This window comes from Tachypleus tridentatus, chromosome 13 (genome assembly GCF_004210375.1).
Source record: "Tachypleus tridentatus isolate NWPU-2018 chromosome 13, ASM421037v1, whole genome shotgun sequence".
In the NCBI taxonomy this organism is placed as follows: domain Eukaryota; kingdom Metazoa; phylum Arthropoda; class Merostomata; order Xiphosura; family Limulidae; genus Tachypleus; species Tachypleus tridentatus.
In genome coordinates, this window is record NC_134837.1 from 190,656,055 (window position 1) to 190,671,341 (window position 15,287).

At 33.4% G+C, this 15,287-nt stretch overlaps 1 protein-coding gene across 4 annotated transcripts in view; it reads right to left on the reverse strand.

Moving 5' to 3' along the window:
- Window positions 1-827: 827 nt before the first annotated feature.
- The window catches only part of LOC143240918 (annexin A13-like), a 69,706-nt gene continuing 55,246 nt past the window's right edge, over window positions 828-15,287 (reverse strand). For 2 of the 4 annotated variants that reach the window (XM_076484167.1, XM_076484165.1), the window contains exons 8-11: window positions 14,606-14,783; window positions 6,539-6,651; window positions 4,284-4,415; window positions 828-1,240 (exon numbers count right to left, since the gene is read on the reverse strand). In XM_076484167.1, the coding sequence (XP_076340282.1) occupies window positions 4,287-4,415; window positions 6,539-6,651; window positions 14,606-14,783 (420 nt within the window). In that variant the 3' untranslated portion in view covers window positions 828-1,240; window positions 4,284-4,286. Of the gene's footprint in view, window positions 1,241-4,231; window positions 4,416-6,538; window positions 6,652-14,605; window positions 14,784-15,287 lie in introns of all 4 variants that reach the window. The other 2 variants (XR_013022045.1, XM_076484166.1) reach the window with 2 other exon arrangements.

Consider the following 15,287-nt stretch of genomic DNA (forward strand, 5'->3'; position numbering starts at 1 on the left):
TATTAGTTGGCGAAGAACCTGAGGTATAAGTTGTTGAATGATGAATCTCCGTAACGAAATACAAACAATAATTTAGTTTAGACAACCCAGAAGCAACTCTATTAAATTATTTGTGATTAGACTGAGTGGGAAGAGAAAAATGTTTAAGCACTTTCTTTCTTTTCGGTAGTACATTGTCGCGTGCATATAGTCTGCTGGAATTTCTTATTACAAATATCACATGACGTCTACTTTGGCTCTTGCGACTGGATGATTCATTCTATTTGGTAATATATACAAAAATACTATGACTAAACTTAAACCTCGAGGCCTTTACCTCTTGGTATTTCTAATCAGTATATCTTATGGTTTGGGATGTATTCATTATAATTATTGCTACAGTAACAATCCAGGTTTTAAGGAGTTACAAAAAATAAAGTGAATTATTACCTATGAATTGTAGCAACATTAAACGACGAATGGGTTTATTTATTATTATTTCTCATAGTAGAATTTCCGGCAACGCTTTTTGTAGTGCATTTTTTTAAAATTTCTTTTAGCAAAGCAGAAAACAAAGTAGCGCTCGCTAAGTATTTATTAATAAAGTTGAGATTGTTATTACGCCTCAAAATACAGCTACATCAAGATAACGAGCATCAGCCAGTTCTTGTGAATTGTAGGATTGTTATAAATAAATATATACTATCTATATTTACATTATTCCTTTATCAGTACGTGTATGCGTAATATGATTTCCTTTAGTGACGAATTTCGTGAACACATTATAGAGTTCGAGGAACTTGAAAACGAACCTTAGTTAATAAGTAAAATAAATTCACAATATAAAATACAGTTATGAAAAATGTTTTAATTTTCGCAGTTTCGAAACAAACACAGAAGTATATATATATATTCGTAAACAGTGAACACCAGAACTGGACACAATAACAGGTTATGACAGGAATACATATTTATTGATGAATACTTTATTATAATTATTAGATTCTTTCTATTTCTTGTCACCAGTATTTTGATATTTGAACATGAAAATAAACGGTTATTTGAATAATGGGTCTAGTACTGAAACTCCAGACAGACGTGCAAAGAGTAGGCTAATATATATATTATACACGCGTGATATGAAACTAAAATAAAAGGTTCTATTGAACTACAAGTTTATCGTACACCTATAACTACTTTTCACTAATTAAATTACAAGCAGAAAAGCCCAGCCAACGTCGTGCTCGTCAAAGATCTGAAACTAAATAAGAGGTTTGTTAGCGATGACGGTTTTTTCAATATAAAAATATTGATTAAAACTAATGTAAACAAAGGCGTAAAGAAAAGGTTCTTACACTATTGCCGATAGAAATACTTGTAAACTGTGTCACTTTGATCCCAAAACTTCAACTGGCTGACGTTTATTTAGCTTTTCAATCGAAGAGGAAGTGTGATTTGTATATATATATATATGTGTGTGTGTGATTAAAATAATAATGCATCATTGTCTTGTCCTAGTTGAGATAAATGATTTGAAGTCAAGCAAAGGCAAATTTTCCTCTTATTCAAAAACGAACAATCTTGAGAATCACTTTCATAAATCTATTGAAATATTCGTTCCAGTAGTAACAAAACATTTTCATTTATTAGAGATTCTCTTACCTTATTGTCTGAAAGAGCTGTTCAAATAGGATAAATAAGATATATCAGAAAACTGTAATAACCTTTGATAAATGCTACAGATCATGAGCATTGTCTTCGAAAAGTTAAGTGTCAAACGGTAGGCATGCGTGATTATAAGTGAAGCATGATACTCTATTTTTACGAACTCAGGTTAATCATTCCAGTTAAAGTTTTATGTGCAAACGTTTATGAATCTGTACAGTGGCCTACAAATTGTTATATCACAGTGTAGAGAAAAGCGACCATTTTTGTGAATTCACTGCAAATATCGACAAGTCAAAACATTTTAGATAAATGAAACAATACGTAATTGAACTTAATTCATCTGTAACTAAGTATTCTAATATACAACATAATACTACACTTTTATATTCTAATATACAACATAATACTACACTTTTATATTCTAATATACAACATAATACTACACTTTTATACCAAGGAAGCGTCAATAAAGCTGATGGTGTAATGTCAGAATAATTATACAAGAAGTTAAGTCAGCGACAAAATTCAATATGATTTTAAAAGTTACAACTGAGTGTAGTTATAGTCTGTATGTGTAAATAGCTATGTAGAAATGAATAAAAACATTATAACCGAAGCGCTTTCGAAAGGTGAGGCTCACTTCTTCAGGGGCAAACTTGTAATCTCACTTTTCAAAAGTGTGTTGGATTGTGTTGGAAGGTTTATGGCTAAGTGGTTATGGCTCTGGACTCGTAATTTGAGAGTCGCAGATTCAAATCCCTCTCACCCTAAATATATTCGCCTTTTTAGCCCTGGAGACGTTGTAATGTAACGATCAATCCACTATTCGTTGGTAAAAGAGTAGTCCACGAGTTGGCGGTGGGTGGTGATGACTACCTGCATTCCCTCTAGTTTTACGCTGCTAAATTAGGGACGGCTAGCCATGATAGCTCTCAAGTAGCTTTGTGCGAAATTTAAAATACATATAAGATTTTTATTCATTTCTATCAAGACTTCTTCAACCATAATCAGTAGCTTTGTATATATTATAAGTGTCCCTTAATCTATTATTTGAATAATACAGACATAAAAGTCACAGTTTTATTGAAAAGATAGTTCTATTAGATTATGTTTACATGATTTTATTCTCTCATACAAAAAAACAAACCTTAAAACAAAAGGCAGAATTTCAAAATGAAACTTTAGAAAGTTCGTATTCTATAATATGATAGAAATATTAGATCAGTTTGTTGTACTTTTGTTTTGTTTTCAAGCATAAGTTTCATGTCATTTACAAAGTAGACTCAATTTTATGCAAATAGTTAAGTATTTTAAACATGAACGAAACAAATAGGTGTGACCCTATGTCATCCATGAGATCCTGATAGGATAAACTAATTGTTAAGGACCAAACAATAAGAAACAAAGTTTCAAACTCTGTTCTTACACTGAACAGCTTGTTGGATGCTTGTTGATGCAATGAAAATGGATGGCAGTGCCATCTGTACTCTTCATATTCAACCAGGGTTTCATGCCTCTGTTATATACCATTAAGATTCATGTTCAGAAAACATGAGGGGAACGATGTGTTTGATAAACATCATTGAGTATGTCTGTTTCGGTATATCACTCAATTATTATATGAATAAACACGAGTTTTAATGGACAAACAAATTTTATTGTGCATCAGGTTTTTGTTAGGTGATATGCTGACCTCATATTGGGTCCAAATGTATGAATATTTGCAAGCGTAATCGTGCCACACGTTGTCCTGATCTATTCCAGTGCCATGCCAACAGTATTGTGATGCAATCTCTTCATCAAACAACACATAAATCATAGTTTAGTCAATAAACAAACAAACAAAAACGTTCTGATTTAAATTACATAAAATGTTACCTAGTCCTCATGGGACGTCATCTTGACCCGGCATGGCTAAGTGTGTTAAGGCGTTCGACTCGTAATCCGAGGGTCGTGGGTTCGAATCCTGATCGTACCAAACATGCTCGCCCTTTCAGCCGTGGGGGCGTTATAATGTTACACTCAATCCCACTATTCGTTGGTAAAAGTGTAGCCCAAAAGTTGACGGTGGGTGGTGATGACTAGTTGCCTTCCCTCTAATCTTACACTGCTAAATTAGGGACGGTTAGCGCAGGTAACCCTCGAGTAGCTTTGCGCGAAATTCAAAACAAACAAACAAACATGGACGTCATCTTGACCCATCACACAGCGTGAAATATCTTCGAATTATACTGACAAAAATGGGTGAAATGTTGTGGATGAACTTATTTTTCAATAAACTATGTTTAGCAAAACGAAAAAACAACAACAAAAACAAAGTTACCAGCGACAAATTTATCAAACTACCAGCGATTTAAACACAAAATAATTTCAGTGACGGGTGTTAGTTCTGTCATTTAACAACTAATATTTCAATTTTATGTACGTTATTCCATCTCAATATAAAGAATAGACAAACTTTCAGTGTGAGCATCCTGAAAAAAACTACTAAATAAGCAACAAACAATTAGAAGTATAATATAATGGTATAACTATAATTAAATGTAATATTATTAAACTCTAATTAAATACGTAATATTCGTACTTCAATACGTACTAGTCAGGTGCTTGAAGCTATTACTGCAAACGAATTTTACCATTTAAGCAGATGGTTCGATTATACGTAGAAGAATTTTTTTATAGTCTCCACTGGTATCTGCTGCAATTTCATCAACTAGGTGTCGCTGGTACTTTTCTCTGTATTTTTCTTTAATGTCTTGTAGATCAACCTATGCAAATTAAGCCAATAGCTCAGTAATGTAAAACTTCATTGTAAAAACCTGTAAAGACGACACAAGTGTGAAGATAACTGAGACATTGATATCGAAACTGGCTTAATCATGCCTTAATGAGTCGTAAATAGATGCAAATGATGTAAAACCAAGATTAATAAAACAATCTATGATAAAAGTATGAGGCTTAACATTGAATGAGGTCCAGGTACCGTATCTGATGTAAATAAATGCTTAATAAAGCCTTAGCTTTTACGTCTTTACGATTGTTTAATTTTCTAACTTTAGTGAATGTACTAGCGTTTGCTGGTTAGTTTGTTTGTTGTTAAGTAAAAATCTACACAACGGGTATCAAAACCCAACTTATAGCCTTATTAGATCTTACTTACCTGTAGATGTTCATTAGAAACATTAAATGGTTAACAAACGCGTTGTTTATGAACAATTACCTAGAACATTTATAATGTTTTGAGTCTGTTTTACTTTCCCATATAGCAGCCAAATTTAATTTAGTCATATATGTTAAAGATATATACGCAGTTAGTAAAATCATTTGAATATAATGTTAAAAACAAAATATTGTTCCTTAAGCCTCCATAATAGCATTCAATGTATATCTTACATTATTTCCTTCTTATACTTAAATGAAACGTGTTCTGTGTTGAAACAGAAATGTTATTAGAGAAATTCCATTCAACAATTTTCTCTAATTTATTTTCAAATTAGACACGTAAATATTTTATGTATATATCTTACATAATGACTAGACATTTATATGTATTTCTAAGTTGGTTATTAAGGGCAGTAAAATGTCAGGGAAGTCGTGTATTGAAGTTAAAAGTAGTTGATTTATTTCTGTACAGTCGACTTTTAGTGAGTAAATCTTAGATAAGTTGCAAAGTTAACATTTCTTTAAGCGAAGATAAATCTTCACGAGTCACTCGAGATAGCTAACTTATGTGCAGGCAAATAAGTTGTATAATACTAGTTTTTTACTAACAACCAAAACGAATCAAAAGTTGAACTTGACGGCCTTGAAGCAATGTGTACAATCTCAAAATCAGTGTATGATAAAATTCAACATCTTTTGCTAGTCTCCAACAATGAAATTTGTCTATGGCTGTAAGTGATATCTTAAGTCGTTATACACAAAATATCTTTATGAATTCTTAAAATACAATAACTCGATAACTATTTAACATCGAACAATTCCGGAAACAAACAATCACAATTCGTCAAAATCTTCGAATTCAAGTGACGTTGTGCAATGTAGCTTTGCTATAACAAGTGAGTACAAACCGGGTAATACAACGAGAATACGTATATGACTTTTATAATACATTTACTAATACTTAAAAGAAGTATATATAAAAACATTGTTTCAAAGATGTTAATATATTTTCTACAAAGTGTTAAAATCAACAATAACCAATACGCCTTACATAATCTTTCGACTCTCGTTTATTAACTATAATAAGCACATTGTTAACATAGGTAAAACTTAAGATATTGTTATATTACAAGTTAGATCTAATAGTGCAATTCACTATTGGCAGCATGACTGTATTTCATTAGCTTAGACATTTGAAAAATTAGCAGAATACATGGTGATTCTGAACAAATCTTTTAACCAACTCAGAGCTTCAGATAACGTGATGAAACAATTAGTATATTTTTGAACAGAAATAGGAAAATATGATCTTATTAACACGAAAAAATATTCTAGTTTTTGTCAAAAAAAAGGATAATGAACAGAAGTATTTAAATTAAACCAATAAATAAAGACTTGAATTTCAATTGCAGCACAAGAATAATTAAACAGAAAGATGTTGAACTGATCACGACACGACAATAATTAAACAGAAATATTTAGAACTGATCACGACACGACGATAATTAAACAGAAAGATTTAGAACTGATCACGACACGACGATAATTAAAAAGAAAGGTTTAGAACTGATCACGACACGACGATAATTAAACAACTATATTTAGATATGATCATGACACGACGATAATTAAACAACTATATTTAGATATGATCACGACACGACGATAATTAAATAGAAAGATTTAGAACTGACTATGAGACGAAGATACGTAAGGAAAAATACTTTACCTCTGACCTGGACACTAAAATGTTTATAACTTTGTCATCATTCGTTGTTGTATCTTGTAAGCATTCTCGAAGCTCTTCAGCAAAGTATTGCGATGGATCTTCGACAAGTTTTGCTGAAAGAATAATGTAGTTATCTATTGGTGAATTTTAAAATACTGAACAGATTGCTGTATTTTGCGTAAGAAAAGTTTGAATTTGTGGCACTTTACCTTTTTCTGTTTTTTTGTTCTCGTTTAGGTTCAGGAACTGATTACCTCTTTTAATATATGTAGATTCTCGTAATATATGTTTGTTAGGGGTAGCTATTAAAACAAATATAATAATACCGTTACCTTATGAAACTCTATAGTTTTATACCACGAGTTGTTTTAAGGAATCGTATGGGTATTTCCAGATTCTTCAAATATAGAATAGTTTGTTTTGTTTTCGAATTTCGTACGTATATACCAAAGGACTATTTGCGCTAGCCGTCCCTAATTTAGAAGTGATAGACCTGACGAAAAGTAGCTAACTGGTCAACACAACCCACTGCCAACTCTTGGGTTACGTTACTCTTACCTAGCGAAGGTCAGTTATACACCCCTACGACTGACAGGGTGAGCGCGTTTGTTGACAGGATTCGAACAAGTGACCTATAGAATCGAGTCAAGTACCTTACAACCAGGCAATTTCAGGTCACTCTTAGAATAAAAACAAAAGATAAGTCAACATTTCTGTCGTTTTGTCAATATGTATAATTGATGGTAACAGTAACATTTACCTAGAAGTGTTGTATGTTGCACAGAATTTTTACATATCTCCTACATACAATTTTATTCCATAAAAGGGTTAATAGCCAACTTAAAAATACGCATAATTACTTCTAGCCTTTAAAGAACCGATTTGATGGTCAAATCTATCATAATATTTACTTAAAAGTATTGCGTGTTGCACAAACTTTTTATACATCTATATATACATATATTCCATAAATGGTTAGCGACCAACTAAGGTTTGGTTTGTTTTGAATTTCGCGCAAAACTACACGAGGGCTATCTGTGCTAGCCAGTGTAAGACTAGAGGGATGGTAGCAATTTGTCACCACCCACCGCCAACTCTTGGGCTACTCTTTTACCAATGAATAGTGGGATTGACAGTCACATTATTATAATGCACCTACGGCTGAAAGGATGAGCATGTTTGGTGTGACGGGGATTCGACCCCGCGACCCTCGAATTACGAGTCTAGTGCTTTAACCACCTGGCCATGCCGGGTAGTCAACTAAGGAACACACAAAATTACCTCTGGTCTTTAAGGAACCGATTTAAAAGTCAAGTGAGGCTAAATGACTAGCGTGTTCGAAGTGTGAATAATAGAAGCCATGGTTTGTGTCTCATTGATCAAAAATCGTATTCTGCACTTTGTGGGCGTGGGTTTCCACAAGAATAATGACCAAAAATCATTATTCCATCAGACAAGGGTACCAAAACAACTGGCACTGCTGACAAGCTATAGTCTTCCTATCAGTTAACGACTTAGGATGGCTAGGTATAAATAACTTTGTAATAAATTCTGAAACTAAGAAAAAATGATTACAACTAAGTCACATTCTCGGTCCACGTGGTACTGAATAAACATGGCTTCTTTCTCTGATTTCTTTAAATTTAAAAGTAAAAAAAAAAAATCACAATTTCTGACAAAATAATCCTATGTTTAAGTCCAAAAGTGATTTTAGTGTTCTTTGGGGAGATTTCTTGTTATCTATGTTAAACAGTGTTGGTGTTTGGTGTTTTCTTTTAGCAAAGCCACATCGGGCTATCTGCTGAGCCCACAGAAGGGAATCGAACCGCTGATTTTAGCGTTTAAATCCGTAGGCTTACCGCTGTACTAGCAAGGCGTTATATTAAACAACAGCTAATATTCCACTATTAGGAATATACTAATGCGATAAAATGAAGACAATAATATGTTCTGTGATATCCTTTAAGACATTAATTACATGATTTCGTTACCGTCAAGCTTTTAATTACGAATTAAAAATTGTTTTTAGTCTACACAGGCTGAAACCATAATAAAACAGATATATTACAATATACAGGTAAACTGTGAAGCTCTTTTTTATTTCAGAACAGCTGGTAAGGGTATTAACACATTTACTGACAAGCAGTTAATAAGTGTTAATACACATACCAGTCGTTCTGAGATACATTATTATTTCAAGTGAGTTTCTCGCTATGAAAAACTTATTCCTATCTGTGTCTTTTGTAGAAGTTCTGTAGGTAAACTTCATAGGAATGTTTGGTGTGAAATTTTCAATTTGTAATTTCTTAACGGTTAACACTCTTCAATACGGTAATGGTTAACATTCTTAATAAGGTAATCTAACTTTGAAGAAATAACTAATACAATAAAATATTATTAACTTTCTTCAATAACTTCTGCTGTTAGAGGGAGCGCTAGTCAAGCAATATCATTGCTGCTAAATAATTTGTTGCACAGCAAACAATTCTTCACTACTTACTAATTTGTCATCTTGTCTTGTAAGTTCAATCTACCACTAATTAGTTTGTCTCCCAGTCAAGTAATCGCCACTTGTAGTTTGTCATTAAGTAACCCAGACTTACAACTAACTAGCTTTCAATCAATTAGTCACCACCTGCCTTTGAGTGGTTTGTCACCAGATCAAGTAAGTAACCATTACCTGGCTCTACGTAGCTTTCCGTCAGATAAAGTAACCATTACTTGACTCTAAGTAGCTTGTCGCCAGATAAGTAGCTTATCGTCAGATAAAGTAACCATTACTTGGCTCTAAGTAGCTTGTCGCCAGATCAAGTAACCATTATCCGTCTCTAAGTAGCTTATCACCAGATCAAGTAACCATCTCCTGTCTCTATGTAGCTTATCACCAGATCAAGTAACCACATCCTGTCTCTATGTAGCTTATCACCAGATCAAGTAACCACCTCCTGTCTCTATGTAGCTTATCACCAGATCAAGTAACCACCTCCTGTCTCTAAGTAGCTTATCACCAGATCAAGTAACCATCTCCTGTCTCTAAATAGCTTATCACCAGATCAAGTAACCACCTCCTGTCTCTATGTAGCTTATCACCAGATCAAGTAACCATCTCCTGTCTCTATGTAGCTTATCACCAGATCAAGTAACCACCTCCTGTCTCTAAGTAGCTTATCACCAGATCAAGTAACCATCTCCTGTCTCTAAGTAGCTTATCACCAGATCAAGTAACCACCTCCTGTCTCTATGTAGCTTATCACCAAATCAAGTAACCACCTCCTGTCTCTAAGTAGCTTGTCACCAGATGAAGCAACCACCACTTGTCTCCAAGTAACTTGACACTCGATCATGTAATTAAGACCTACAACTATGTAAATTATCACTTACAATGTTCATGTTCTCTTTCAGCTACAGTTTTTTAAATTCTAAGAAAACACAAAAAATAAAAGCAGTGACTCTAAAGAAAGAGAAAAGCCCACCTTTAATCAATACAAAGTACAACAGAATTTCTGTACTTGAAAAGAAACCACTGTTTCAGGTTCTCTGTTCATGATTTTCTGATCTTAGCTTTCATAAAATTTTACAATAGACTGTTTTAGTCAAGAAAGATGATACTGTTTAATTCTACAGCAGACTGTTTTAGTCAAGAAAAATGATACTATTTAAATCTACAGCAGACTGTTTTAGTTAAGAAAGATGATACTGTTTAACTCTACAGCAGACTGTTTTAGTCAAGAAAGATGATACTGTTTAATTCTACAGCAGACTGTTTTAGTCAAGAAAGATGATACTGTTTAATTCTACAGCAGACTGTTTTAGTCAAGAAAGATGATACTGTTTAACATCTATTAAGTTCAAAGCTGCACAATGGGGTATTTGTTTTACGCCCACCAAAATGGAGTAGATCCTCAATTTTAGTATAATGATTCCATAAGATTACTACTGAATCGTTGGGAAGCCAAATGGTACAACAACACGAGATTTGAAGTCATTCCTTCTACATTTCAATAATAAGTACTTCAATTTTTTCTCGATATAACGTAGCATTAATTTTAACCTGAAGGTGGCCTAGTGGCTAGCTTATTAGACTGGGGATTCAACGATCATCTCGTCAGAGATGTGGTACAAAGAAAAACTTATTATGCTTTCAACTGTGGTTGTGTTTTAAGAGTGATAGTCAATTCTGCTATTAATTTAATAATAGCAGGTCAAGTTGGCAGGTGCTATCAACTGACTGCCTTCCTTCTGGGCCACAGCTCAAAATTTGGGACGGATATATCTGACACCTAGACAAGCTTTTACCTGCCCGTTTATCCCATTTTGTGAACTAAGATCAACAAATAATTGTTAAATCTAGTATTGAGAATTTGTGAGAAATTATTATTTTTTTTGTGTAAAAGTATCAGTACATTCATAAAGTTCCCAAAGGTTGTTTATGACTACGTTATCTTAGTTGTTATACAGTTTTTGTTATTAGTTTTGGAATCAGCCACTGTATTCTACATCTTAAATGAAGGTAATAATCTGATATCTAAAGCTATTTATCTGCTCATTCTGAACAGTTATATCATAAAGTTTTACTTAACATGAAATGGTTGTTTAGTTATATTTTGTCCTAAGTTTCTTGAAAGCCAAAATAACTCTAAGTGAGTTATTTAAACACAATTCGATAAATATTCATGCCTTGATGTAATTAAAAGTATTTAATTAATTGCGATTTCTATTTGATAAAAATTTAACCAATTTAATAGAAGGGAATAGGCTTACTAAAATTTTGTATTAAGGGTTGGCGTCCACCCCTCTACCCCCCATTAGTACAGTGGTATGTCTGCGAATTTACACGCTAGAATCCGGGTTTTAATACCTGTGGTGGGCAGAGCACGGTAAATACATTGTGTAGCTTTGTGCTTAGTTATAAACAAACAAAATCCAATCCTCTGTAATCATTCAACGTCTTTCATTTTATATTTTACTTTCAATACTATAATTTCCAACTTCTAACCACAGTGTTTACTATACACCAAAATCAGGTATTAAGCTGAGCTTTAGTTGGTGCATAACTGGATTTTATTGGTGCTTATTTACTCTAGTGATGGATCACTGTAAATTAGTTTGAAAGTAGTTTAATAACACCTCTTTACAGCTCAACCAAGTTTTTAAACAAATATTTGTCGTAAAGTAACATCTATAACATCACACCAGAAATACTCGCCTTTTCAACCGTGAGGGCGTTATAATGAAACCATCAATCCCATTATTCGTTCTTAAAAGAGTAGCCAAAAAGTTGGCGGTGGGTGGTGGTGACTAGTTGCCTTCTCTCTAGTCTTACACTGCTAAATTATGAACGGCTAGCGCAGATAGCCCTCGTGTAGCTTTGCACGAAATTCAAAACAAACAAACAAACATCTCTGACTGCATGCACTCGTTTTGATAATTTTTTTTTTACCTTTTAATACTTTAAGTCAATTTTGGTTAAAATTCGGACTAAGTGAGCTAACATAATTGCAGTAGGTTACACTGGTGAAAATTAAAATATTTTGAAATCTAGTGAATCAAATTCTTCTTTCATTAATTATATACTATTTGAATATTTATTAAAAGCTGTGACCCCTTAAATGTTCTTGTGCGCTGAACGGAATATTTTTTTCTTACATCCAGAACATTCCTATGATATGTACATTATTACAAAGTTAACTATACTTTTGAACAACTTGTGTTCAAAGATCGGACTTGAATGTGATTCAAATCTATTCTTAAGCCTATTTTTTTTCGTATTAGAGATGTAGTCGTTCATTTATTTTTAGAAGTTTGATTTGTCGTTTTGCGCTAAATAATTCGTGAGATGAACCAATATGTGGTTAAACGTTAGGATAGAAGGAAGGAAAACAATAATACCTTGAAGCATATCAAATGTTAGTTGTGTTCTCACAGGATGTAATGTTGAAGTACAAAACTACCCAATGAGCTATTTGTGCTGGTTTGAAGCATTAGCTGACAAGTTTAATATTGCGAGTAGAGCGTGTGTGTGTTTTGTGTTTTTCTTATAGCAAAGCCACATAAGGCTATTTGCTGAGCCCACCGAGGGGAATCGGACCCCTTATTTTAGCGTGCGAATAAAGCGAAGGAGAGATGAATCTATTGAGGGGTTGAGCACATAAAATCAGCAAGTCACGTGACAACCACGACCGATTTAAAGTTGAGGTGGAACGACATGTACTAGAACTATATTTTGACATTGTTGTTTTTAAGGTGGTTGGAATGCCACCGAAAACTAATCAATTTTGAGAAGTGCAAATAGCAGCTCTTTCCCACACAAAATACAAATGCACTCAGATTATAAAGATATGCTAAGATCAAGGAACTAAAAGTTCCAAGACAGAAATATCTCTTCTACTTAATGATGTTAGAAGACAGTGGAATATGGATCAAGTTTGTTTAACAGGACCACCTTGATCACAACAAGTAATGATAAGCAAAGTGTGACGTCTCGTAATGAGTGAGAATTCTAGAACTTAATTGCTCTTGGCAAAAACATCCACGTGCCACAAACAAAAGTATGAAACGCAATCAAGAAGGATCTCTACCTGAAAACAAGGACAACAGTTTATGAATTCACCGAGACAAGGCTTTCAATCATATCTTCCCTTAAACCATTGCACATCTCAAGCAGCTAGAGAATGAAACAGGTTTGGTATTTTATATGAAGACATATCGGTCAAATACGAATTTCTGTGTGACTGAACTGTTGAAAGATTATTGAAAGCTAACAAGGTGGTGTGGTGTGCTTTGGACGTGGAAGCCTTATAAGGGAATTTTTCTCTAATGGAAACTATTTTGCACAGCTGTTGTCAATGTACACGATCGTCAGATATCTCATGACTTGGTGTGGTGACAAGGTCTGTAATAATGTAGTAAGTCTACTAAATTATCTTAATATAACCTACTCAACCTCTGTAGATTAAATAATGTTTTTCAATTGATAGTCTTGAGTAGTCACGAATATCATAACTCTTGTTATATGAATGACAGGCCCATATATTACTAGATCAAAAAATGAGTAGGCAAAGATTTGGCAATGGATTACTTCCTTCTGATCTATCAGTTCCAAATTACAAACTACGACACGGAAATGTAGTTTTAGCGAAACTTTTAATGCAACTAATGCAAATCAGCTGTTGTTAAGCGTATTACGAAAAAAGGATCTGCCACCCACCGTGTATAAACAACTACTTAATTTTGTTAAAATATTTTATCATTTACCCTTTTTAGTAGATTAGTAATTAAGGTAAATGTTGAAACAATAAACAATTACTTCTATTAATGATTCTTTGAAATACTTCCTTAAGACAAGCTGTTTAACTCGGTATTCCAAAAAACAACTTTTTATTATTGACTAGGTTTGTGTTAGGAATTTCTTTGTATCCTTTCTGGTGAATTTTAAACTGTGAACACACATCTTATGAGCCCCGTCATGACCAGGTGGTTGAGACATTCGACTCGTAATCCGAGAGCCGCGGATTCGAATCCCCGTCACACCAAAGATGCTCGCGCTTTCAGCGATGGGGGCATTATAATATAATGGTCAATTCTACTATTCGTTGGTAAAAGAGTAGCCCAAGAGTTGGCGGTGGGTGGTGATTACTAGCTGTCTTACCACTAGTGTTACATTGCTATATTAGGGACGGCTAGAGCAGATAGCCCTCGTGTAGCTTCACGCGAAATTCAAAACAAACCAATCTAATCATATCCCCATTATCTTCAAATAATCATTTGATTTATTTAAAGTAAGTGTTTATACGATCTTACATCAAGATATCCGTGTAATTTTCATATAGATACGTAACATAATTCATTACATTTCTATGGATAACTACGGTTCTGTCATCCATTTCTTTATGATTCACCGTTTTTTGTAAGTTTCAAACTATTGATGAGAGTCACAATACAAAACAATAGTGACCTTTCCGAATTGGAATTAATTACTGACTTTAAGCATATACACAACTTGTGACATTTATAACAAAGAAAATTATATACGTTAAACATCTAAGGAAAATTAGAAACGTGATTTACCAACAGTGACGTAAACTTCTTTCGATGGTCCACTAAGTTTGGAATTAATTGTATCAGGAACTGACGAATTGGTATTTCTTTCATACGCTTGGAACGCTAACTGTTGTTGAATTGGATTTCTCGACGTCAAGAGCTTGAGGAAAATGCTATTTTCTACCACCCATGTAGATGGCTCTGTCTGTAGTACAAGGTATCAAGAACAAAAGAAAAATAATTTATTCCTTTACAAAATATCAGATTGCTTCGAGGTTTAAATCAATAAATAATTATCGTGTTTAACAGTGGAAAAGCAAGGTCTATTTTTATCAGTTATGTTAGTTTAATTATGGACAACATATACTTTACATGCAGTAATTACGTTAAATATTTGAAGTATAGGAAAAATAGCTGTTAGTGGCACGAAATAGAGCGTTGTGCGCCTATCCTACGACAGTATTGTTCAAGTAATTCAGAAGTAACTATCCTTCGAAACTTTTATTTATATACATTGCACATTATAATTGTCAATTGTGAAGTTATAATCAATAACTAATATACAATTTTAAACCATTAATTATTAAATTCGCTCTACATCAAACGTAGTTGAAGTAAACATCACCGTACTATTACAAATTGGTAACTTCCTAGCTGTGACAAATGCTCTTATGGTTTCTTTATTGTCAATATTAGTTGCTGTTATTTT